The sequence below is a fragment of the Musa acuminata genome, chromosome BXJ2-7 (genome assembly GCF_036884655.1).
Source record: "Musa acuminata AAA Group cultivar baxijiao chromosome BXJ2-7, Cavendish_Baxijiao_AAA, whole genome shotgun sequence".
In the NCBI taxonomy this organism is placed as follows: Eukaryota; Viridiplantae; Streptophyta; class Magnoliopsida; order Zingiberales; family Musaceae; genus Musa; species Musa acuminata.
Genome location: NC_088344.1, coordinates 1583984 through 1610672, shown reverse-complemented (window position 1 = coordinate 1610672; position 26689 = coordinate 1583984). Strand labels below are relative to the sequence as shown.

The 26689-nt window shown below is 42.1% G+C and overlaps 4 protein-coding genes across 8 annotated transcripts; 3 read left to right on the top strand and 1 right to left on the bottom strand.

The window, feature by feature from the left end:
- The first annotated feature begins 86 nt into the window (after positions 1-86).
- LOC103990881 (large ribosomal subunit protein uL23) lies at positions 87-3031 on the top strand. Its single transcript, XM_009410169.3, has 4 exons — positions 87-183; positions 820-879; positions 2290-2650; positions 2731-3031. Exons 2-4 carry the CDS (start codon positions 861-863, stop codon positions 2813-2815), a joined length of 465 nt encoding a protein of 154 aa, XP_009408444.1. The 5' UTR covers positions 87-183; positions 820-860; the 3' UTR covers positions 2816-3031.
- A 162-nt stretch (positions 3032-3193) lies between these two features.
- On the bottom strand, positions 3194-9935 carry LOC103990882 (probable E3 ubiquitin-protein ligase LUL2). 2 transcript variants are annotated; one of them, XM_009410171.3, is made up of 4 exons: positions 9182-9935; positions 6807-7123; positions 6622-6686; positions 3194-3805 (listed from the first exon to the last, which is right to left on the bottom strand). In XM_009410171.3, the coding sequence occupies exons 1-4, from the start codon at positions 9733-9735 to the stop codon at positions 3668-3670; spliced, it is 1074 nt and encodes a 357-aa protein (XP_009408446.2). In that variant the 5' UTR covers positions 9736-9935; the 3' UTR covers positions 3194-3667. The 2 variants fall into 2 exon arrangements, with proteins under 2 accessions (XP_009408446.2, XP_009408445.2); XM_009410170.3 differs by having other exon boundaries at positions 6622-7123; positions 9182-9933.
- A 2910-nt stretch (positions 9936-12845) lies between these two features.
- Positions 12846-16662, top strand: LOC135616547 (receptor-like serine/threonine-protein kinase SD1-8). Of its 3 annotated transcripts, none has more exons than XM_065115847.1 (7): positions 12846-14210; positions 14978-15100; positions 15180-15349; positions 15421-15631; positions 15709-15946; positions 16028-16178; positions 16243-16662. In XM_065115847.1, exons 1-7 carry the CDS (start codon positions 12926-12928, stop codon positions 16549-16551), a joined length of 2487 nt encoding a protein of 828 aa, XP_064971919.1. In that variant the 5' UTR covers positions 12846-12925; the 3' UTR covers positions 16552-16662. The 3 variants fall into 3 exon arrangements, with proteins under 3 accessions (XP_064971919.1, XP_064971921.1, XP_064971920.1); XM_065115848.1 differs by having other exon boundaries at positions 12847-14210; positions 15183-15349; XM_065115849.1 differs by lacking the exons at positions 16028-16178; positions 16243-16662 and having other exon boundaries at positions 15709-15947.
- Positions 16663-22520: 5858 nt separating this feature from the next.
- Positions 22521-26310, top strand: LOC135616549 (receptor-like serine/threonine-protein kinase SD1-8). 2 transcript variants are annotated; one of them, XM_065115851.1, is made up of 7 exons: positions 22521-23815; positions 24566-24688; positions 24771-24937; positions 25008-25218; positions 25296-25533; positions 25615-25765; positions 25830-26310. In XM_065115851.1, the coding sequence occupies exons 1-7, from the start codon at positions 22531-22533 to the stop codon at positions 26136-26138; spliced, it is 2484 nt and encodes an 827-aa protein (XP_064971923.1). In that variant the 5' UTR covers positions 22521-22530; the 3' UTR covers positions 26139-26310. The 2 variants fall into 2 exon arrangements, with proteins under 2 accessions (XP_064971923.1, XP_064971922.1); XM_065115850.1 differs by having other exon boundaries at positions 24768-24937.
- The last annotated feature ends 379 nt before the right edge of the window (positions 26311-26689 follow it).

The window sequence follows — 26689 nt, the reverse complement described above, 5'->3', positions numbered from 1 at the left end:
ATGTTACCCATCACGTGCATAGCATGTGCATAAAAACCTTCCTACCCAATCCAATGCTCAGCCATGTGAGATCGGGTGGTGCAATGCCCGCACTTCAACGGACAGGATTCATTCGTAGTCCATTATAACTGGTGCCTGTTCGATAGGGTTCTCGGGTCAGCGGCGCGCCGATCGGGAAGCGAGGTGTGGAGCTCCGTCTCCTCTTCTCCCTCTCGTCGTCCTGAAAACCCTAGTCTTTGTTGATTCCCTTGCGATTGCCTGATATTTTTCTCTTTTTTAAATTTATCTTTTGGGTTCATGGATCCCTTTTTGCCTCGTTCAGTCGTCCGATTGACTTCGAAAAGCGGCGATTTTTGATTGTTGCTGTTTTTTCTTTAAAATACGATCATCTGCTTTGGAAATGTTAGCCTGTGATGAGATCCGCGGTCTCAGACATGGGATTGGCTATCTAAAACCTAGCAAAAGCTCGTACTCCGCTCCTAAGAAATCCTGAATTTTTTTGCGCAAAGTGGATCGAGTGAGTTATGCTTGTAGAAACTAATCTATCGAGCAGCTCCGAACTACGTTACTTTGATTCTTGCTCCTGTTTGTTAATAGCTTCTCTTGTTGATCTCTTTTTCTCTTTCATCTTCCCATAAAATTGCTCTCGTTTGAAAATGCATTTTATAGTCAAGTTCTGCATATGCTCATAAAGATACGTTTCCATTTACCGTATGGTTTTTGATGATTGATTGCTTAACTAGGAATTCAAGATATCTTAAATTCTCTTTATTCTGACTTGCAGTACTTTACTGACCTTAGTGTATTCTGTTTCGATAGGTTGAAGTTTGTTTACTAGGACACCTGTTCAGAAATCCTAGATGGCTCCACCCGCAAAAGGTACTTTGTCTGAATCCAATTTATCTTCAATATAATTTTTAGCTACTTCATATTTGGCTGATTTTATGGTTTAATGTGAATTTAACATGATGTGGAAATTGACATGGAGACTTCATTGACATGTTTGCTTGTAAATATTATCATGTAAATATCATCAATATTTGGCTATTTATGGGCAACCTGGGCTAGCATGGCATAATTGTTGCACTTCATGGAGATGATCTATTTGAGTTGGGGTCAAATAGTTTAATCCCTCTTTTCAAGTTAGATGGAGTTTTTTTTCCTAATTATCTCATCGGCACTGTGTTGTTTAAATGTTAATTCACAAAGCTAGAATCCTCCAATTCTGTATGGATTCATCCTTCCATTCTTGTGGATCCATTTTTTCTCGCATCTTGACCTTCCATTTATTGAGATGTTACACCACGGTGCATCCTGTACTAGCAAGCGGGTCCAAGATACTAGACTGGTAAGACAGATCTTTGTGATGGGCGAGAATTTGACCCTCGATTTCTCTGTACATATTAAAGAGGAACACAACGCTTCTCTATTGTTGTGATGATTATGCTTGCAGCTATTTGTAAAGTAGCTTTAAGTTTGCTGATGATTCGTTTTCTTTTAGAGCTGTATTTAGCTCCATGTTTGTGTATTATTATTATCTGTCCTTGTAGGATAACCTGTGAACCATAGCATTCAAGTACTCCATTTCCCCACTTCTCCAGGAATTGACATTGATGACCTATGTCTAACCCAATTTATCGCATTTTTGGTTAAACACGAGGATAAATATTGAGTTGTGACTTGTGATTATTGTTTTGGATTATATTGGCTTGTGCCTTGAGAGAAAAATGTGGTGGATATTTGTTCATTCTGTGGTACTGTCATGGAATTAATACCTTGTGTGAGGGATTAACTTTGTAATCTTAAATAGTTGGGTTTTTGGGGCACTGTTAGTAATTGTTTAGCTTTACATAATTGGAGTTCTTGTGGGAGATAAATGCTCAAAACTCTAATGGAAGTATATATTTTTGTTTCAATTGAATATATGAAAAATCAAATTGTTGCTTTAAAAAGTTCTGCTTTAATTAACCATTTATACATAAATTAAAAAGGTCATCTTGATGCAAGGATCTTTTTTTTTTTACTTTTTTTTGTTTTGAAGTAAAACTAAGTTATGAAGGTTCTAGCTAATTATAGGCATATATAATGTACAAGTAGTTTTATCACTGATATTCATGTCAAAATTGACTCTGGTTTTGTGGTACCAACTTTGATTTTAAGAACAAAGAAAGAAATTAGATAAACAATCAATGGAGTAGCATCTTGATATGTTGTTCTTGTTACTTCGAGCCAAGTTAGAAGTGTTCTCACTCTAGGCTTTTATCTAACTTCTTACATTCTTCTTAGCAGCTACCTCCAAGAAGGCCGATGACAAGACACAGGCTCTGAAGGTTGCGAAGGCTGTGAAGTCCGGATCTACCTTGAAGAAGAAGGCCAAGAAGATTAGGACGTCTGTTACTTTTCACAGGCCAAAGACTCTGACAAGGGACAGAAATCCGAAGTACCCTAGAATTAGTGCTCCACCAAGAAACAAGTTGGATCAGTATCAAATCCTCAAGTATCCCCTGACCACTGAATCTGCAATGAAGAAGATTGAAGACAACAACACACTAGTCTTCATTGTTGACATTAGAGCCGACAAGAAGAAGATCAAAGCAGCTGTGAAAAAGATGTACGACATTCAGGCCAAGAAGGTGAATACCCTGATCAGGTGAGTTGGTTTTCTTTCCTAACTGCTACATGTTGATCATTTGGTCCAACGGTTAATGATTTGTGCCCGATCTGGAACAGACCTGATGGTACTAAGAAGGCTTACGTGAGACTGACTCCGGACTATGATGCGCTTGATGTTGCAAACAAAATCGGCATCATCTAAGCTTGGACAAATTCATAGCTATCCAAATGATTCTGACTTGAGGCTCTATTTGGGATCTCAAGAAATTTACAGCACTATGGAAGCCGATGTCTATGATGTGACTTCCGAAACGTCATTCTTATTTTCAAAATGGAGTTTTATTCTGTCTTTGACACTTTTTTAGGTTTTTGTTGTGTTACTTTAAAGACTATTATGCAAGTTTGCCTATTCATCTTCCATGCTGAAGTAGAATTTTCTCCGGTGATCCTCGGAAGTTTCAGTCCTCGGTTTTCTTTCCCCCTATTTCAAATATACTGTAACTACGTATTTTCCCTAGTTATCTATTTGAAATATTCCTCTTCCATGCAATATAACATGCGGTTCCCTGCAACTGGGCAATTCCACAAAACTGAACTGTTATTTCTCTAGCTTTATCTGTCACAGGCCTAAAGAAGATTAATATACAGTCAAGATTGACGCACAAAGTTTCTCTCAGGCAATTACATTGTTTTTTTAGCCATGAGTTTGCATCTGCCAACATTTCTGCGTCTACATGCGCGATATATACTTCTTACCCACGCATCACAATATCGATCATCTACTGCCAACACTACAGCATCTCGATACCACGATGGCACAGGACAAGCTACCATGAAACCATAGAAGTAAAACCATACCGGTATATACCGACTCTGGCACAGTCTTTTTATCAGGAGCTACCAGATGCCAAGAATAATACACACTTGGTTTCCTCTTTCAACCAGCAACATGTTCAAAAGATGTCGACCATTATTGCCAATCTGGATCCTGGCGTAACCACAAGCTTCCTGATGAATGCCTCAACAGTGGAATCGATTTCCAAAATCGGTGAGGTCAGCACGGTGCTGCCTCTTGTCGCTGCTCAGCTCTGTTGTTGATCTTGATCTCCAGTAGCCGCTCCACCGGCTGCCTGCATATCGGGCATCGATTCGTCTGGAACCTAAGAACCTTTGCGCATTCGCTGCACATGCACTGCAAAGCCAGAAAGGAGAATCTTGTTTACTCTTGGCAAGCCAAACTTTAAAGAGGCTAACACTGTGCCAATATTACAACCTGATTTGATGACAAAATCTAAAATGAAGCTTTGAGGAGTTGTCGAATGAAAAGAAAAACAATAGAACCCGGGATAAGATATTTTTACATCTAAGATACAATTATTTCTCATATGAATTTTTCTTGTTAATTCCACAAAATGAATAAAATAATATTAAGCATTTTTAATGCTCAGACTGAATATGTTGGAATCTCGGCCTAGAGCCTTGAACAGAACCTTTTGAGTTCTGCCAGAGCACAATGGCGCGATGGTTCGACAAAGAAGTTAGAAGCTTGATAGCTCTTTACATACTAGCAAAGGTACAGCAAGAATCTAAGAAACCTGTGATGGCTTGGTCACAGGTAGAAGCACTAAAAATCTTCTGACATCATGACAAAGGCACTACTAGCGTAATTCTATGAAGGGCCCAAAAGCTCCATTAGCAGTTGACACTCAGTCGGAGAATAGTTTTGCTGACCCTTGGTAGCATCCTGATGGCAAAAGCACTATTTGTGTTTAATACTCTGTGGAAGATTTGTTGGATGCTAGAGGAGGCTTGCCAGAGTTACTAAAGCCCATATCTATGAAAATTTTAATTGCTGTCTATATAAATTTAGAGAAATTTTGGGAAATATTTCATCGTATCTGAGACCCAACAACTTTTTTAAAGATGGTTATAAACCAACAATTTTGACCAAGAGCTTTGCAAAGCTTTTGACAATCTTAATAGGCTATATTGAGCTACTTGCATCCTTTTTGAGCTTAAGCTTATCCATCATTTTCTTCTGGGGCTCGCTCCAAGTGAGAAAGAAAAGATTCCCTGCATCATTTGAATGCTTTCCTCATTGCAACTCCTTTTACACTATTGTTTTCTCTCTTGTTTAAAGTATGTATTTTGTTGACTGATTCAAAACGCTTCCTATCAAAATATGGATCTAGTCTGTAAGGTTTATTTAGGATAGTTTACCTTTTATTGATTTTATGGATATTACTTTCCTGATTTTGAGGAGTTTAGATTCATAGTTTTAAGAACAGCTTTCCTGATTTTGTTTAATTCAGTTTTACTATTTATGTAAATGTGTTCTCTATAAATTTTGTAAGTTCCTTAGAATCAATGGTAGAAGAAGAATTCCTTTTTAAACATCTCAAAAGAAGCCTATTATGAATTTTAGAGAGGCTTTGGTCATAGTAGCATTTGGGTAAGTAGTTTGGTTATTGCCGGCAAAGAATGTCATAATTAATGAAAAACCAGAGGATTTAAAGTAGTATAATATTCAAAACCAAACATAGCTCATACATGTTTAACTGGACCATGATAAACTTGTCTGCCTCCTCACTCATATGTTCTTCTCATATTTATTATGATTTTCAACTAGCACAACCATGACTCTTGCTTGGCTTTGGGTTTTTTATGTTGACTATAGGTTCGTGGTTTTTCATTTGACAACCTAGGTCCCCCTCATAGGCCGGCTACATATAACTGATAAATCCATATGACTTTTTAAGTTTTGAATCAACAAGCAAAAAAGATTATTTCTAAAATTCTTTGACAAAGCTTCAATGTAGTATGAATTCACAAAGAAATACTCTTTGACTTGAGCTAATTAAACTACAATTCCAATGAACTATAGATAAATAATCTAAAAACAACTTTTTGGTTTCACTTTATGACTTGATTCATGTTTGAATCTTAGTAGACGGCTAAAATTATGATTACATATGAATTTAAGCTCATTTTAAAGTCTCAAAGTGCAACACTTCTATTTAGTCCCATATTAGATGTGAGAGGCAAATCTAATTGTAGAAGGGCTAGATGAGTTAACGCTATGACTTGGGAAGCATTTTAGGTCATATGGTTATAGAACTAAAAAGCTAATGAGTCGATTATCCCATTGGATTGGATCATGACGATTAACATCAAAGCATACCTAATACAGGGCATGTAAGGGGTCCAAGAAAGAAAGAGGAACGCAACCTGTGAATGAGGTCAGAGGTATAACATTATGTGAAGCCACCATTTGGTTGAGCCTCATGTGCCACCAACTAGAAATGATTTGAAGTCATGTATTGGACCTTGCACTTCCATGAGGGTATCAATGCCTAAGTGGAGAGATACTGACATTTTGATTTAGTTCCGTATCAGGAGTGCAATGGATTTGATTGTATAAAGGGATCGACGAGACTGCGATTATAAACTTGGGCTTAAGCATTGGTCCTAGTCCTATCACTTGTGTGGTGACAATAAACCAAGGAATTCTTTCGATATGGGATACTACATAACATAAATAACAATCAACTTAAATCCTAAAAAGTCAAATTAATCACGAGGCTAAATGATTGCAAACGATTGTTCAATCAAAACAAAACTACCGGTTTAGCCAACTTTAAATAATTTAAAACTTTGGAGAAGACAATAAACTCTAAATTATGCCCAAGAAATACACATGAGAATTGAATTTTATTATATAATTCTAATTAACTTCCATATCAAAGCATCCCATAGAACATAATTATTTCAAAAGAAGTTACGCAAAAGTTTCTGTAACAATGGGTTTTATAAGTGTAGAAAGCATATAATAGTCTCAACGAAATCAAAATTACAGTATACAAAGCTTTCCTCTCCAACATGCAAATCTATCAAGTTATCTTCGTATTTTTGTCAGGCAATTATTTCTTTTGGAAATCAGCAGAGATGAATAGCTGAACTGTAAACAATAGAAAAACAAAATATTAAGAAACAAATAACTTAACATACCATGTGTCTGCATGGGAGGACAGTGGTATCATGTGGTTCAGAAAGACAAATCACGCATTCTTTTCCTGCATCATTCCCATCAGTATCATTGTCAACTGAGTTCTCGATGCCATAGATTTCCTGCAGCTCATATCTGATTTGATTCACATACAAGATCTGCTTCATCACACGAACATGATACTCACCATTCTCTTTCTTCTCAAACATAGCCTGTGTAATTTGCGAGTGCGGAGTTCCTAATTTCTGGTTCTCACGTTCTGGTCCTTGATTGTTGGATGGAGAAGCTTCTGCTTTTACAGCAAGAGGATATATATCAAGTTCCCGCTCTTTCACCAACTCGGCCTTGTTAAAAATTGAGAAATCAATTCCTGTCCCAGACGGTTGCCTGAACTTCTGACCCAAACCTTCCTTAAAGGACACTGTGACTGGTTTAAACAAGTCCTCCTTTGTTGCAGTAAGGTTACAGTCCATATCTTCTTTTGCAAAGAAGAAAATAGTAATGCTGTTTACAGTATGTACAAAAGCATAGAATTCAGACATAAATACCATTGCATATTATAAGTGGTTGCATGTGGAAGTACATGCTGAAGTAGAAAGAGGTTATGTACTAAATGTAGCATGATAGTAGATCACAATCTGTGGGTAATCTGATCCCATCTTCTGGACTGGGATTGGCAGGGTCAGATTCTAAATCCCCTATTGGGTTTTTGCTGAATGGTTGAAGAAAATTTATTTATATGAATTTTGTAACATATACTGAAACTAGTGATATAAAGTACAAGCACATAGGTAGATATTCAATGGCCCAAACATTTTCGTTCTATGCTTTTAGTAATAGATAAAATTCTAGTTCAGAAGCTAACTTCTAACTATAAGAAAACTAGGTCACCATATTATATCAAAGAAACTATAAAATCAACAAGAAAACAAAGACGACTCGGAGTCTAGATCCTACCAATAGTGTTATGTTTAGATTCCATAAAATGTGAAAGCTATGTACAAACAATATTTGGATTTATAACACTAAGGATTCATGTTGCAATATCATAAAATTGGGGTGTATAGCCTTTAGATCTTTATATTCTACCAAGTACAAAGGAAATTGACTGACCCTGCAAATTTTGCAATATCAACTCATTCAGCCACCTATTGTTTGTGTAAAAAACTGCAGAGATGTGATGTACATAATGTTTCCATATGAATAAAATCCTCAAGATTGAAGTTCAGTCTTATTGTTTTAGCACATTAAAATTACAGTTTTTCATATTTGGATATCTCACCTTTGTTATAATAAAAATATCATGATCGAAGCAGGTATACTAGTACTACACCCAATTTTGAATAGTCGGTGCAAAGAGTCATCTTCAGCATTCATTTCATTCCAAAGCAGAACTACCCATATTAGACTCAAGTCAAGCTCTCTTATCAACCATTCCTGAATCAAGAAGGATCAAACTGTACTGAACAAACAAAAAATGTTGGTTCTCAGTGATTGCACCATCCTAATCTCAGCACTCACCCTTTGTGATAAAAGCCCCTCTCTTCTTTAGCCTCTGCAACAGTCTATCAGCTAATATTCAAGTATATTACACTTATGTTCCTTCAGATAATCTCATTTGACTGTTCAAAGACTTGGATTAATCTTCTTGAGGTTAATTTTGTGATGAATTTACTGGGATTTCAGTGTTTCCCAATTGTTACCTCATCCTTTTATTTTGTTTTTCTTTTCCCCTGCTTTTAGCATGTCCATTTCTGCTAAATATTCTAAATATGTTGGTTGAAATACCAGACTGGCTTTTGCTAAATCTTCTATATAGTAGGAAAAGAAATAATATGGCATATTCCTATCAAGTATACGAACATGTTAATATTGCTTCACATTCAGAACAATTGAGATGTGGGATGTCACCGATTATATCGATATCTCCTACAACTAGGTAATACAGAACATTGTTAGTACCTTAAGCAGGGGTCTTAATTTTTAGGTGTGTTTTTGGATGCTCTGAAATATCTGCAAGTATTAACTTCCAGTGATCCTAGATGCCGATTTCCAAAGTTAGTTCTCCACATATCTGTTAAGCAAGTTAGAACTGCATACATCCACTAATGAATGTGAGACCGCAAGTTTGCATGCTTAATATAAAGCAAAGGGGAAGACAATCTAACCTATATCAACTTATGCAACTTAAAAATTGTTGCTTATGAAAAAACAAGTCAATTGCCAGAAACTCTAGAAGACTGACTGTGCTTATGATCACAAAAAGGCATGTTCATCTAGTTTTGGATCTGCAGTCATATTTGATAGATGAAGGAATAATCTAGCATCGCGTAACAACAATCATAACAATAACAACAAACAAATTCTAGGAAAAATTACAATTAATTTTCTCTCCATACTAAGTATTATTTGTCATATTAATATATACCATGGAAAAAAAGTCAGCAAAAGTTCCAGAGCAAAGTCAGAACTTTGACATCACATGAAGACAACAGCACTAAACATGTACATGTATGAGTAATTATTTCCCATAGAAAACAGGAAGGAAGCAAAAGAGGTCACCTTCCTGCGACGGTGGCATCGAAGGTGAAAGCCACGAGGAAACGACCGGTATTGTGGTCGTCAGGCTCAACCCTGAGGGTCTCCTTCTTCACATTGACGTCGTTCCTGATGGTGACGGCCTTGTGGTGATCGACGTACGGAGGAGCAGGGGGCGGCGCGCCATACGGCGAATACCTCCGGCCACCCGCCCACCCCGGGTGGTGGACCGGGTACTCTACGTGGGGCGCGCTGCCGCTGCCACCGTGTTGATGGTCGAACGGCGCCGGGAGAGGCACCGGCATCGTCGGTGGTGGAGGCGGGTAGTACCCGTACTGGTAGTACTGAGAGGGGTTCGGGTTGGGGTACTGCGGCGGGTAAGCGGTGGCCGCCCCGAACACGTAGCGGTTGGCGGTCACCTCCGGCGGCTGTAGCGCGGGGAGCAGAGCAGGTGCGGGGCCGAAGGGAGGCGGGTGGTGATGGTGATGGTGGTGGCGGTGGTGAAGGCTGGAGTTCCTCCGCCGACCACTTCCAATGCCGGAACCGCCGCCGTTGCCGCTGCTCCCGGTGTTTCCCATTCGACAAGGAAATTCCAACCGGAATCAGCTTTTCCCCTCGAGAAATTTGGAGGGCTTGTGGGCATCGAAGACAGGCACGTTAAAATCACATAAAGATCGGATCTTGCGCGCGATTTCGACGCCAATTTGGGGGGATTTCCCGCGACCGAAAGGAGAACGAAGGAAGGTAGGGGGCCTCCTCCTTTTAGGAAACACAACATGAAGGAAGACATGGTGAAGTTGCAAACCGATTCCAACAACTGTGCGTATTTGCAAAAAAGCCCCTTCTTTTACGGCTTTTCTGTCGTTTTCTCTTCGTTGTTACGAAGGCTTTTTTTTCTTTTCCATCCCTAAAACAATTGAGATTTGTCGACAGGTCCCTATGGTCGGAGGTGGGGACTACCTCCACTAGTTAGATTCCCGCGATGAGTATTTTTGGGGCGTAGCATTTGGTGGTGGATTTGCATGAAGCTCCATTTTGCTTGCAATGCCTGCGTCGTTGCTTTAATCACATTTTCTTATGACATAATAATGTGTCAATAGGATAATTAGCTTTTAATAAGCTTTTTATCCTCAGCTTAATTTAATCTTAACTATAAAATTAAATTAAGTAAAAATCTGATTATCTAAATCGAATATAGAGTTAAAGTCAATCGAATCCTATTCCATGTCTATCTCATGAGAGTATCAAGAGATGGTTGAATCCAAAAAATAATTGACCTTATAAATTATATTAGGATTGCACTCCCTAAAATTCTTCGATGCTTAAGTTAGTTAGAGGATCATATGATATCAATAAAGCATCGAGAATAACAAATCAAAAATATTTATAGAACCAGTGTGTTTATGAACATACTTAAAATGATTTTTTATAATATAACATTTAGAACATGATATGATGTCAAAAATAATTTTATATATTATGTAAAGTTATGTTGTGTCGGATATAAGGAACATGTGAGAAAATGATATAGACGGATAACATTTGTAGATCGTGATCATGTTAATCATACTCGATTGATTTGACATCAAAATGTCACAATGTGTTGATTAAGAAACAAAATAACCTTTTTTTTCCTATAATAAAATATATTATTATATACGATTTAATTTCGAAGGCTTTTGTGGTCTATTATTATTCTTTTAAGGATAAAAATTAATGTGGGAGTATGTGTCTAAATTTAATTTTTAATAGATTAATATGCTTCAAAAACTATTAGAACTAAAAAACCTAAAGACAAATTTCCTTAATCAAATTTTCTAATATAAACTCTTCTTCCCATCAGAGGTAAAAACATTAACCCCAAAACTTTGTTTTGGGGGTGTGAACAATAGTTTTCTTCTATTCAAGTCTATAATAATACACTCCCGAATCTTTCATTACATTCTCTCAATCATTTCATCCTATCTTCGAAGAATTATTCTAATATTTATATTATTGCCGATAGCCATTAGTTTCACAAAATCCTATTACTCAATCGAAACATAATTATGACCAAAATAAAACTACTCATTAGAAAACAAAAGGATGAAGAATTGCCATACCAACCAATTCTTTTCTTAATAGAAAATAAATTTTATAAAAGGAAACTAAAAATGGTACAAAAATCATTATGTCGTTCATAGCCAACTAAAAAAAATTTATCAAATGAAGCATCTCAAACCCGTAAAAAAAAAAAAAAATCATTAAAAACATGAGAAATGTAAAAACCTAAAAATTTCTCGTATAGTAAGTACTTCAAGATATTCCATAACTAAAACATAGTTACGTAGTTGTTATCTACATAAAATTATATACATATTTTTTTCAGGCATGATATCACTTGTTAAAAACCTAAAAAAATTTAGTATAATAAGTACTTCATAATATTCCATGAATAAAACATAGTTACGTTGCTGTTATATATATATATATATTCTCTCAGGCATGATATCACTTGTTAGGTGCACAGGACAATGAAATTATTTTCAGCATTTCAAAGTTGTAATAGGAATGTTTTGTTTTGTCCATTTCTACATCTAATTCTGTACTCTAATTAATCGTTATCAGATGCATGGAAGGTCAAAAAGGAGGTTTCTTTTCCAGCCTTTGTTTGACCTTGTAAGATTCATTTCAATGCCTACACCAAAAGTCCACATTTTTCTACATTTTCCAATGGATAAAACAAGCATATGGATCTTTCTAGAGAGGTGGAAGTCCTCCAATTACACCTTCGCTTGATTTGTTCCGTTCAAGGAACGATTATTAACGTTTTATACATCCATTTGAATCCATATAATAATGATAAATATTTTATGCATCCACTTCGTCAAACATATGTTCAAACACCCATCTATTGATTTGACCAAATATCTTTAATTAAAGTGGATTAATCTTGTTGATGGGATCGGATTATCCTACTAATCTTCTATAAGAAAAAGTGAGTTCTCTTATTAATAGCATCTCATTGGTTCATCTGATTAATTGGTCGGTTAATCTTCGTAACTCTGATTTTCTTGGCGTAATTTTTATTTTTCTTGGTCCGATACTCGAACCTATGGCCCGATGCTCGAACCTATGGCCCGAAGCCTTATGATGATATGTCGACCGATCGTCCGACTCGACGTCCAATTTTTTGCCTTATGTTGATATATCAATCGATCATCCGACTCGACGTTCAATCTTATGATATGTTCCACTCCGGTCCAATATGATTCTTTCTACTTTTAATTATCTTTTCCTAATGGAATCTTTCTGTGTCACTCGAAGCATAGATCAGATAAACACTATCTGGTTTTATCATTAAAATCCAAATTTAACAAGAAAAAAAAGTGAGTTATCTAATTATTTTCAGAATAAGCAAGAACATCATGAATCATAATTTATCCACCTCTTCTTTTGTGCCTTTATAAATCCTTATTCTATGATTAATTTCATCCAAATATTCCCACGCAGATCTGTAATCCAGTTTTTACATAATTAATTTTGTGGTGATTAGAACGGCTCACATTCTTTTTACTATCGTCAACGTTTGGGCAGCGAAGTCAAGACATTTCTTTGACACGATCCTCATATGTGACTTTTAGGCCATCCATTCGAATTGGATTCATGCCAATTAAATGAAACAAAGTGATGATGTTGGTGAAAGAAACAGGTCATTCTACAAGGACGACAAATAAATGTACAGCATGCGACTTGCTTCTGTGAAGAGACCACTAGGAATAATTGATCATGAGGAGGCTCTCCGGGGCCGCCTTCCTTCTCTACCTCCTCATCGCTCTCCTCGGCCCTTCCAATGGAGCTGACACCTTGACTTTTGACCACCCCCTCGCCGACGGCGGGGAACCCTTGATCTCGGAGGGCGGCAGCTTCGCGTTGGGCTTCTTTAGCCCCACTGGTTCTGACAGCCGCTATATCGGGATATGGTACGAGAAGATCTCAGTCCAAACGGTGGCGTGGGTCGCCAATCGCCAGCGGCCTGTCACCGGCAGCCACGGAAGCCTATCCGTGGCGGCCAACGGGACGCTCGTCATCACCGGCGAGAACTCGACCGTCGTCTGGTCCTCGCCGTCGCTCGCGCTTTCGAACCCGGTGGCGCAGCTCCTCGACGATGGGAACTTTGTCGTCAGGGAGGCGGATGGTAATCCTAGTGATCCTAACAGCTTTGCGTGGCAGAGCTTCGACTACCCGACCGACACGCTCCTGCCGGGCATGAAGCTCGGGTGGAATCTGACGACCGGTTTCAACCGCACACTCACGTCGTGGGCGAGCGCCAGCGACCCGGCGCCGGGCGAGTACACCTTCGGCATCGATCTGCGCGGCGATCCCCAGATCTTTGAATGGTCAGGGACGCGTCAGGTGTGGCGCGCTGGCCCATGGAACGGGCTGCGGTTCACCGGCGTCCCACAGATGACGTCCTACAACATGCTCTCGTTGCAGTTCTTCGTCGACGCCACCCAGGTCGTCTACGTCTTCTACATGATCGACCCTTCCTTCGTCTCCAGGCTGGTCGTGAACCAGTCCGGCACCCTGCAGAGGCTGGTGTGGGTCAACGACAGCAAGTTCTGGAACGCCTTCTGGTACGCCCCAATGGACGCATGCGACGCCATCTTCCCGTGCGGCCCCAACGCGGTCTGCGACACCAGCAGGTCGCCGCAGTGCGGCTGCCCGCAGGGGTTCCAGCCGAAGAATCCGACCAACTGGGGATTCAGGGACGGCTCCGACGGGTGCGTGAGGAAGACGGAGGTGGACTGCCGGAACGGGACCGACGGGTTCGCGTTAGTGAGCGGCGCGAAGCTACCGGACACGTCGAGCTCGACGGTGGAATGGGTCGGCACGACCCTGGACCAGTGCAGAGCTAAGTGTTTGAAGAATTGCTCGTGCACGGCCTACGCTCAAGCCAACATCAGCGGGAGCGGCAGCGGGTGCATACTGTGGAGTACTAGTCTCACGGATCTGAGGGTGTACGGCAGTGGAGGACAGGATCTCTATGTCAGGACGGCGGCCGCCGATCTAGGTATGTATAGCTCGGTCTCGCTTAGTTTAGATCGTTGGCTGCGGGAAGCCCGCAGTCGTCGGCAATTAGGGGCTGAAGCCTGTTAGCGTCGACCAAAGAGGCGGGTGATGGCGACGGATCATGCCGGAGTTTCTGACTTCGATGCCGCATTCTCCTCGATGTCATCTAGAGAGTCTCATCTGAGAGGACTGTAGCCATGATTCGTTGCTTTGACTTTTGAGTGTCATCTAGAGAGTCAAATTTAGTGGCGCACATTAAGGTACAATTTAAACGCATATATTAGAAATTAAAAACTTGATTACTATATATTTGTTCAAATTTTATGAAAAATTTCATGTAATTTTATTATATCTTGGTAAAATAATATCACCATGAAAAAGAACATGGAATATAAAGTAAGAAAGTCAAAAGTTAAAGTGAATAAAAATTTAAAAAAATTACTAATAAAAAATGAGAATATATATACAAAGAAGGGATAAAAGGCATGTGAATGTAAGATTATAGGTGTTGCTTGTAAGACGCATATACCTCGGAATCAATAATCAACAATGAAGCCGCCATTGACCACAGACCTTTTTCTTTTTGTTTGCCATTTGTGATATTATAGTAGCTCATAGGAAAAATAGTCCAAGCAGTATTTGACATCTCTGAAGGTGGTGGTACTAAAAATATCATGCTAATATATACTGCACGCTTCTCGAAGGTTTTTATCTGAGGAGAACATATAATTTTGTTCTTGTTTTCATATGATCATGTTGATGTTTCAGACTCAGAATCAAGTCATCACCGGATCTATTTGACCGTGATCACTGTGATCCTTGCTCTCTTCATCTTAATCCTGGCTTTGGTCGGTTGCCGTGTTTGGAGAAGGAAGAAAAGAAGCAGCAGATGTACCGTCAACACTTTTTCTTCTTTACCTTGTTACTACCACTAGAGAGGAATCCTTCATCACCTGTTGTTATCACTCAGCAGGTATGTCAGGCATGGCCACCTCCTTCACAGAGCGACATAACGATGAAGGAACAGAAGCGAAGGACTTGGACCTCCCGTTGTTCGATCTGGGAACGGTCGCAGACGCCACAGGCAACTTCTCCATGGAAAACAAGCTCGGCGAGGGGGGATTTGGTCCCGTATACAAGGTAGGGAATCAACCGAGTCTCGCGATTTACGGTTTCACCCAATTTGTCTGCTCTCAACCAGAAGCTCGCAGGGAAAGCTGGAGGACGAGCAAGATATAGCTGTGAAGAGGCTGTCCAAGACATCGGTGCAGGGCCTCGATGAGTTCAAGAACGAGGTGGTGCTGATCGCCAAGCTGCAGCACCGTAACCTTGTTCGCCTTCTTGGTTGCTGCATTGAAGGAGAAGAAAGGATGTTGATCTACGAGTACATGCCCAACGGAAGCTTGGACTCCTTCATCTTTGGTGATCAGTCCATCCTTTCACCTTCTCATAGGATTTTGCATCTCCATTCATCACTCATCATTAGAATCTTTGCTCAGATAAAGCCAAGGGTTGGTTGCTGAACTGGCCAACGCGTTACAGCATCATAGTTGGGATTGCTCGAGGTCTTCTGTACCTCCATCAGGATTCCAGATTGAGGATCATCCACAGGGATCTGAAAGCTAGCAACATTCTTCTCGACAAGCACATGAACCCCAAGATATCTGACTTCGGCATGGCAAGGATATTTGGAGGGGACGAAACGGAAGTAAACACCAAGAGAGTCGTCGGAACATAGTAAGACTTCAAGAACACATAATACATGTGCATCGTGACCAGCAGAATCAAAGACGCTTCTTACTCTTGCCATTACTGCAGCGGATACATGTCTCCCGAATACGCCATGGATGGAATCTTCTCCGTGAAATCTGATGTGTTCAGTTTCGGCGTGTTGGTACTTGAGATCATCAGCGGCAAAAAGAACAGAGGAATCTATGACTCGTCACGCAGCCTCAATCTTCTGGGATACGTAAGTATAAGAACTCATCGTCGTCTTCCTCCCTCGCTGTGCCAGTAACACTGATTGCCTTCAGACGTGGAGCCTATGGAGAGAAGGTAAAGGCCTCGACTTGGTCGACGAAGCCATCGGCGACTCGTACCCCGAGGCGGAAGTCTTGAGGTGCATGAAGATCGGCCTTCTGTGCGTTCAGGAGCGACCGGAGGACCGACCGACGATGTCGTCGGTGCTGTTCATGTTGGGAAGCGACAGCGCGCTGCTGCCGCAGCCGAGGCAACCGGGCTTTGTTGCCATGAGAGGGCCGCTGGAACCCGATTCCTCGACGAGCAAGCAGGACTCGTTGTCCATCAACGATGTGTCGGTCACGATGTTTGAAGGTCGATGATGAATGCCCCAAATAAACAAATCAGTGAAATGATGTAGAATCGGATCCTGCATGCCTCCTGCAAGAGCTGTTAGACTAATTGATGCAAGTACAACATGATAATGGAACATATATCTCAATATTATAGACGAAGAAAAATAAAACAAATAATAAAATAATTAATTATATCATCTTATGATCACTCGACTATATAGGGTCGGGTCAATATCGACAATTAAATATACTGTTACACTCATGTTGAACGTCTTTATATTGGGATAATATTATGCTAAAAATATATCAAATATGAATACAAGTAGCTTGAAATTTAAATAAAAAATAATAAACTGTCAACAAGTTATTATCATGTTGTAATCACTTTATTGTGTAAATCCTTGAAAAAAATAATATAATATACTATTATTACATTCATATTACAAGAAGAGTATTGGTGAAACTCGTGGTCGATGAGTCACGGCTTGGTCCCCGGGTGGATGTTGGAAGTTCACGATCAGTTGAAAGAAATGCTGAAGTCGATTATATTAGGAAGTCGGGATGTAGACACCGTATGAGGAAAGGCATCTCTGGGTCATGACACTGACACCGTCTTCCAGGAAGACATCTCTTGGTCGGGGCGATCGCGCTTCCGTGGGTGGCCGAGCTCCTGCACATAAGGCCCTCGTCGGGGGGTTTCCGCATTTGGCCCCTCGTAGACTAAGTTAGTAGTTGCCTCTTTTTCTCTTTCGTCCTCTAGCTAGATGCCGGTCAGGGGCTTTTATACTATTGCGCGAGGATCGGTTGTACGCGGATTTGGAGCGACGGTTGATCCTCGAGTGGCGAGATGGTACCTTTGTGTGACCGTCGCCCGGAATGCACGGAACGATGCCATGCGACGCCGTCCCGAGCTTTTCGGGATGAGACTTGCTGTGGGGTGCCTCTTGGTACGAGTTTATGCTCGGTGCGGGGAAGTACTACTTGTGCTGACTTGGCATGGGTGTGATGCGGCGTGGGTGATGATGTGGCTGGAGTAAAAAATATGCCTTATCACTTCTCCTCCCTCTACCGAGGCGTGCCACAGGGTCCTTGCAAGAGGGCGAGGGGCGTGCCTAGCTCATAGGAGTGCTACGTGTGGATCGATTGCTCGTGAGGGGTAGTTATGCTGATTTGTCGTGGGGTTGCTCGGTAGGCCGTGCTTCATGTCTCGGGCAAGGGTTGAAACTGTTGGTTGAGCCACTGAACTCGGGCAAGGTTGGACCGACAAGTTCTTGGTCAATGGACTAAGCTGCACGACTTGGGCAAAGATTGAATCTGTTGGCCGAGCAATTGAACTCGAACTCAAGTTTGGACTGACGAGTCGCTTATCGAGGGACCGAGCTACGTGACTCAGGCAGAGACTGAACCTACTGGTCGAGCAATTGGACTCGGGCCCAGGTTTGGACTGGCGAGTCATTGGTTAACTGGCCGAGCTACGCAACACGGGCAGAGACTGAACCTGTTGGCCGAACGATTGAACTCGGGCTTAGGCTAGACTGATTTGAGTGGCGGTCGCTAGGCAGCGCACCAAAACACACATGTAGTAGCGCACACGTGTGTCAAAGTGGTTGTGCCTTAACGAGCGGGGCAACGTAGGTTCTAGCGGGAAATTTCCTATCACAAGCGAGCTTTTGGCAGGAAATTTCCCGTCACGAGCGGGCTTTTGGCGGGAAATTTCTTGTCACGAGCGGGCTTTTGGAGGGAAATTTCCTGTCACGAGTAGGCTTTTGGAGGGAGCTTCGAGACTGGGGAATCTGGGGAGATCCAGGGAGTTATGGTGGGTTTAAATGCTATGATCATCTCTTCCATCGGGGAGCCCAAACGTCACCTCAAGGTGGATTTGCCCCTCCTTTATAAGTTCATCTTGGAGTAGTCGCTGCAACATTATCTAGTCTCCTATTCCACGCCTTGGCTCCTTCCTTCTAACCTTGAGGTCGGGATGTCTCTATCTTCCTCTTCTTCTTCTTCTTTAGGTCAGTCGACTGCCGGGGCACATGAATAATCTTCTAGGAGCCCAAGGGTAGAGGTTATCAGTTCATCCTCGGGTGGCATGCTCCTGGGAGTCATGAAGGCTTGTGCTGCCCTTGAAATAATGCAGTCGTGGCATGACGTGGACTCGATGGTGACCGAGGAACTTTTGGGTCCGATTCGGGATCGCTACTGCATCCCGAGGGGTTACGGGCTCTATGCCCCACTGCCCGATTAGCGATTGTATGATCCGTTTCCCGATGGGTTTGGGCTGACCGTGGATGCTCTCAAGGCGGGACTATGGTTTCTGTTGAATCCTATCATCGAGGAGTGTCTCCGTAGGTGGGGGATTTCACCATCCCAGATGGCACCGAACTCTTAGCGCTATATGATAACTTTCCTCGGGGAGTATCAGGGAGCGGGAATCGAGTCGTCCCAGTCACTCTTCTTGTCCTGTTTCGTCTATGTAAGGGGCGAGGAGGGTATTACCTGACCACCCGCGGCGGGTTCAAAATTAGCAACGCTCCTTCCAACAATAAGGGTTGGAAAAGGCGCTATTTTTTTGTCAGTTGTAGTTGGGAGTAGGGTTTTGACGCTAGATGGACCTCCCAAACCATCAACAATGTTCCTCCCTTTCTTTCCGATGAGAAGACCGAGAGCGTGGATTGTCTAAGGAAGATTTTGCCTTCCTCTCGGGTAATTAGGGGAATGACCGAGGAGTTGCTAGCCGAGGTGGGACTAAGCCCGGCTCCTAGGGGTATGGTCATGTTTATGCTCTGGAGCGTTTACCTTACTTCTAGACCGGCTGACCAGCCGACTCTTTGTTTGCAGAGATGGTGAACCTCCAGTCGCTGAAGGGAATACCTCGTGCCAAGGTCGTAATGCAATCACCTCGGGACGATTATGGCCTTGGAGAAGCTTCGAAGAGGGGGACACCGAGGAAGACATCAGGATCGGCGGAGACAAGTTGACCGAAGAAGAAGGCGAAGGTGGGGACTCGAAAGATGTCCAAGGGTGTGTCGACTCACGAGAGAGCAACCTAGGGGTCATTTGAGTCAGGTGTTGCTCCCCAAGGCGAGGGCTTGGCAGGCGCGAGAGGGAAAGGGGGAGTCAGGTCATCTAGTGATGACACCTCGAGGAGATCATCGACTAGCCCGAAGTCGATGCGCGACTTGTGCTATGTTCGATCTCATTCCGAAGGCTAGCAGTTTCAGGCCCTGAGTATGATCGACCTTCCAGAGGGGGAACCAGCAGCTTCTTACACCTCGCGATGGGCGACCCTTAAGACCGATAGTCGGATATGGTCCGACGGGTCGGTTGCTCAAGAATTTTCTCGGGGGGCACTCCACCTGATACTAGCGAAGCAGCTCTATTGCTCCCCCTCCATAGTGCTGATGGCGAGCAACCAAATCTCTCGTCTAGGTGAGTAGAGGCATTACCCTTCCTCTCATTTAACTTTCTGTTTACGAATTCTGACACCAGTCCTTACGTAGGGTCAATATTATACCATGGTGCTGATCGACCGAGTGTATGATGCCGACCGGGTGATCAAGTGTCTGGGGGAAGCCAACTCTAGCCTCCGCCATGAGGTCGAAGAGCTGAAGAGCAGGCCCAGCCCAGAAGCCATGGCTGCGGCCAAACAATGTGCCTCAGACTTGGAGGAAGAAGTGAACCGCTTGAGGGCCGAGCTAAAGGAGAGTCGGGCTCGCGTTCGGACACTTGACAATGAGCTGCTGACCCTCTCTCGAGATGTTGAATCTGCCATGTCCGCTTCTTGGACCGCTGAGGAAGCTCTGAAGGAGGAGCACCTAGGGTTGCCCATGAGAATTTAAGAAGCGATCACCAAGTATAAGAAGTCTCTCGGGCTTGAGCTCGGTCTGTAGAGGTCGAGGTGAACGTCGAATCCGAAAGACAAAAATCTGATTATCGAAATCAAATATAGAGTTAAAGTAAATCGAGTCTTATTCCATGTCTATCTCATGAGGGTCGAATCCGAAAAACATTTAATCTTATAAATTATATCGGCAGTGCACTTGATAAAATTCTCCAATGCCTAAGTTTATTTGGGATCGTAATATCAATAAATCATTGAGAATAACAAATAAAAAATATTTATAGGATGAGTGAGTTTATGAACATATGACTTTTTATAATGTTATGTTTAGAACATGTCTAAAATAATTTTGTATATTCTGTGAAATTATGTTGTGTCGAATATAAGTTGAGAAAAATTGATATATGGATAACATTTGAAGATCGTGATCATATTAATTGTACTCAATTGATTTGACATCAAAGTGTCTCAATGTGTTGGTTAAAGTGCTATGAACTCCAAGTGTTAAGAAACAAAATAGTTTTTTTTCTATAATAAAATATATTATTATATACGATATAATTTTCTATCTGAAATCTTTTGTGGTCTATTATTATTCTTATAAGGATAAAAATTAATGTGGGAGTATGTGTCTAAATTTATTTTTTAATAGATTAATATGCTTCAAAAACTATTAGAACTAAATAAGCTAAAGACAAATTTCCTTAATCAAAATTTCTAATATAAACTCTTCTTCCCATCCGAGGGAAAAACATTAACCCCAAAACAAAGTTTTAGGGGTGTGAGCAATAGTTTCTTCTATTCAAGTATATAATAATATACTCCCGAATCTTTCGTTACGTTCTCTCTAAATAGTTATTCTAATATTTATATTCTTGCTGATAGCCAGAAGTTTCACAAAATCTTATTACTCAAATTATGACCAAAATAAAACTACTCATTAGAAAACAAAAGGATGAAGAATTGCCAACCCAACCAATTCTTTTCCTAATAGAAAATAAATTTTATCGAAGGAAACTAAAAATGATACAAAAATCACTATTTGGATCATATCGAACCGAAAAATCCAGCTCAAATTCATTTCAATGACTACACCAAAAGTCCACATTTTTCTGCATTTTCCAATGGATAAAACATGCATATGGATCTCTCTACAGAGGTGGAAGTCCTCCAATTACACCTTCGCTTGATTTGTTCCGTTCATGTAACGATTATTAACGTTTTATACATCCATTTGAATCAATATAATAATGATAAATGCTTTATGCATCCACTCGGTCAAACATCTGTTCAAACACCCATCTCTTGATTTGACCAAATTTCTTTAATTAAAGCGGACTAATCTTCTGTTAGAAAAAGTGAGTTATCTAATTATTTTCATACAAAGACTATTAGAATAAAGTAGAGAAAGCTAATCAAGTATTGTCTGGCATATCATTGGTTCATCGACGTTTCATCCGAATCTTCGACGCATCATCCTCTCTTACGGTTTATTGCCCAATCGATCAGTTGACCTCTGCAATTACGATTTTCTTAACATAATTTTTGTTTTTCTTGGCCCGATGCTCGAACCCATAGCTCGAAGTCTCCTAATGATACGTCGATCGATCCTCTGGCTCGACGTCTAATCTCTGACATGTTCCACTCAAACTAAACATGATTCTTTTTACTTTTAATTATCTATCCCTAATGGAATTTAATTATCTATTCTTTCTACTTTTAAAGATCAGATAAACACTATTAATTGGTTTCATCATCAAATCCAAAATTTAATCAAAAAAAAATTATCTAATTATTTTCATACTATAAGAATAAAGAAGAACATCATGAATCATAATTTATCCACCTCTTCTCTAAGTTTGTTTGTTTGTGCCTTTATAAATATCGTTATTCTATGATTAATTTAATCCAAATCTTCCCACGCAGATCTGTAATCCAGTTTTTACATAATTAATTTTGTGGTGATTAGAACGGCTCATATTCTTTATACTATCGTCAACGTTTGGGCAGCGAAGTCAAGACATTTCTTTGACACGATGCTCATGCCAATTAAATGAAACAAAGTGACGATGTTGGTGAAAGAAACATATCATTCTACAAGGACGACAAATAAATGTACAGCATGCGACTTTCTTCTGTGACTCGACCACTAGGAATAATTGATCATGAGGAGGCTCTCCGGGGCCGCCTTCCTTCCCTACCTCCTCATCGCTCTCCTCGGCCCTTCCAGTGGAGCTGACACCTTGACTTTTGACCACCCCCTCGCCGACGGCGGGGAACCCTTGATCTCGGAGGGTGGCAGCTTCGCGTTGGGCTTCTTTAGCCCCAACGGTTCCGACAGCCGCTATATCGGGATATGGTACAAGAAGATCTCAGTCCAAACGGTGGTGTGGGTCGCCAATCGCCAGCGGCCTGTCACCGGCAACCATGGAAGCCTATCCGTGGCGGCCAACGGGACGCTCGTCATCACCGGCGAGAACTCGACCGTCTTCTGGTCCTCGCCGTCGCTCGCGCTTTCGAACCCGGTGGCGCAGCTCCTCGACGATGGGAACTTTGTCGTCAGGGAGGCGGATGGTAATCCTACTGATCCTAACAGCTTTGCGTGGCAGAGCTTCGACTACCCGACCGACACGCTCCTGCCGGGCATGAAGCTCGGGTGGAATCTGACGACCGGTTTCAAACGCACACTCACGTCGTGGGCGAGCGCCAGCGACCCGGCGCCGGGCGAGTACACCTTCGGCATCGATCTGCGCGGCGATCCCCAGGTCTTTGAATGGTCAGGGACGCGTCAGGTGTGGCGCGCTGGCCCATGGAACGGGCTGCGGTTCACCGGCGTCCCACAGATGACGTCCTACAACATGCTCTCGTTGCAGTTCGTCGTCGACGCCACCCAGGTCGTCTACGTCTTCCACACGATCGGCATATGGAACGTCTCCAGGCTGGTCATGAACCAGTCCGGCACCCTGCAGAGGCTGGTGTGGGTCAACGACAGCAAGTTCTGGAACGCCTTCTGGTACGCCCCAATGGACCCATGCGACAACATCTTCCCGTGCGGCCCCAACGCGGTCTGCGACACCAGCACGTCGCCGCTGTGCGGCTGCCCGCAGGGGTTCCAGCCGAAGAATCCGACCAACTGGGGATTCAGGGACGGCTCCGACGGGTGCGTGAGGAAGACGGAGGTGGACTGCCGGAACGGGACCGACGGGTTCGTCTTAGTGAGCGGCGCGAAGCTACCGGACACGTCGAGCTCGACTGTGGAATGGGTCGGCACGACCCTGGACGAGTGCAGAGCTAAGTGTTTGAAGAATTGCTCGTGCACGGCCTACGCTCAAGCCAACATCAGCGGGAGCGGCAGCGGGTGCATACTATGGAGTACTAATCTCACAGATCTGAGGGTGTTCGGCAGTGGAGGACAGGATCTCTATGTCAGGGCGGCGGCCGCCGATCTAGGTATGTACAGCTGGTCTCGCTTAGTTTAGATCGCTGGCTGCGGGAAGCCCGCAGCCGTCGGCGATTAGGGGCCGACGCCTGTTAGCGTCGACCAGAGAGACGGGTGATGGCGAGGGTTAGCCATGATCGATTGCTTTATGATTTATGATTTGGAGGAGGGTAGCCATGATCGATTGCTTCGATTTTGAATCTCATTTAGAGAGTCAAATATAGTGGCGCACATTAAGGTATAATTTAAACGCATATATTAAAATTTAAAACTTGATTTCTATATATTTGTTCAAATTTCATGTAATTTTATTATATCTTGGTAAAATAATATCACCATGAAAAAGAACATGGAATATAAAGTAAGAAAGTCAGAAGTTAAAGTGAATAAAAATTTAAAAAATTACTAATAAAAATAATAATATATATACAAAGAAGGGATAAAAGCATGTGAATGTAAGATTACAGGTGTTGCTTGTAAGACCCATATACCTTCGAATCAATAATCAACAATGAAGCCGCCACTGACAACAGACCTTTTTTTGTTTTTTGTGATGAGCTCTTATTTTCCGGAATTTTCGTTGCCATTTGTGATATTATAGTAGCTCATAGGAAAAATAGTCCAAGCAGTATTTGACATCTCTGAAGGTGGTGGTACTAAAAATATCATGCTAATATATACTGCACGCTTCTCGAAGGTTTTTATCTGAGGAGAACATATAATTTTGTTCTTGTTTTCATATGATCATGTTGATGTTTCAGACTCAGAATCAAGTCATCGCCGGATCTATTTGACCGTGATCACTGTGATCCTTGCTCTCTTCATCTTAATCCTGGCTTTGGTCGGTTGCCTTGTTTGGAGAAGGAAGAAAAGAAGCAGCACAAGTACCATCAACACTTGTTCTTCTTTACCTAGTTACTGCCACTTGAGAGGAATCCTTCATCACCAGTTGTTATCACTCAGCAGGTGTGTCAGGCATGGCCACCTCCTTCGCAGAGCGACATAACGATGAAGGAACAGAAGCGAAGGACTTGGACCTCCCTTTGTTCGATCTGGGAACGGTCGCAGACGCCACAGGCAACTTCTCCATGGAAAACAAGCTCGGCGAGGGGGGATTTGGTCCCGTGTACAAGGTAGGGAATCAACCGAGTCTCGCGATTTACAGTTTCACCAATTTGTCTGCTCTCAACCAGAAGCTCGCAGGGTAATCTGGAGGACGAGCAAGATATAGCTGTGAAGAGGCTGTCCAAGACATCGGTGCAGGGCGTCGATGAGTTCAAGAACGAGGTGGTGCTGATCGCCAAGCTGCAGCACCGTAACCTTGTTCGCCTTCTTGGTTGCTGCATTGACGGAGAAGAAAGGATGTTGATCTACGAGTACATGCCCAACGGAAGCTTGGACTCCTTCGTCTTTGGTGATCAGTCCATCCTTTCACCTTCTCATGGCATTTTGCATCTCCGTTCATCACTCATCATGAGAATCTTTGCTCAGATAAAGCCAAGGGTTGGTTGCTGAACTGGCCAACGCGTTACAGCATCATAGTTGGGATTGCTCGAGGTCTTCTGTACCTCCATCAGGATTCCAGATTGAGGATCATCCACAGGGATCTGAAAGCTAGCAACATTCTTCTCGACAAGCACATGAACCCCAAGATATCTGACTTCGGCATGGCAAGGATATTTGGAGGGGACGAAACGGAAGTAAACACCAAGAGAGTCGTCGGAACATAGTAAGACTTCCAGAACACATAATACATGTGCATCGTGACCAGCAGAATCAAAGACGCTTCTTACTCTTGCCATTACTGCAGCGGATACATGTCTCCCGAATACGCCATGGATGGAATCTTCTCCGTGAAATCTGATGTGTTCAGTTTCGGCGTGTTGGTACTTGAGATCATCAGCGGCAAAAAGAACAGAGGAATCTATGACTCGTCACGCAGCCTCAATCTTCTGGGATACGTAAGTATAAGAACTCATCGTCGTCTTCCTCCCTCGCTGTGCCAGTAACACTGATTGCCTTCAGACGTGGAGCCTATGGAGAGAAGGTAAAGGCCTCGACTTGGTCGACGAAGCCATCGGCGACTCGTACCCCGAGGCGGAAGTCTTGAGGTGCATGAAGGTCGGCCTTCTGTGCGTTCAGGAGCGACCGGAGGACCGACCGACGATGTCGTCGGTGCTGTTCATGTTGGGAAGCGACAGCGCGCTGCTGCCGCAGCCGAGGCAACCGGGCTTTGTTGCCATGAGAGGGCCGCTCGAACCCGATTCCTCGATGAGCAAGCAGGACTTGTTTTCCATCAACAATGTGTCGGTCACGATGTTTGAAGGTCGATGATGAATGGCCCAAATAAACATAACAACGAAATGATGTAGAATCGAATCCTGCAAGAGCTGTTAGACTAATTGGTGCTACTAATTGATGCAAGTACAACATGATAATGGAACAAATATCTCGATATTCTAGACGATGTAAAATAAAAATAATAATAAAATGATTAATTATATCATCTTATGATCACTCGATTATATATATAAGGTCGGGTCAAGATTGGCAATTAAATGTACTGTTACACGCAGGTTGAACGTCTTTATATTGTGATAATATTATGCTAAAAATATATCAAATCTGAATACAAGTAGCTTTAAATTTAAATAAAAAATAATAAACTGTCAACTCGTTATTATCATGTTATAATCATTTTATTATGTAAATCCTTGAAAAATATATATAATATACTATTATTACATTCAAATTACAAGTGAGGTTATATTGATATTACGAAGTTACACGTTGATATTACATATTTTGATATCACCCCCGTGGCAACGATCAATAGCCACATCAGCGCCAACATGGGGCCTTTGGGCTAACATGGTGCGCTATGC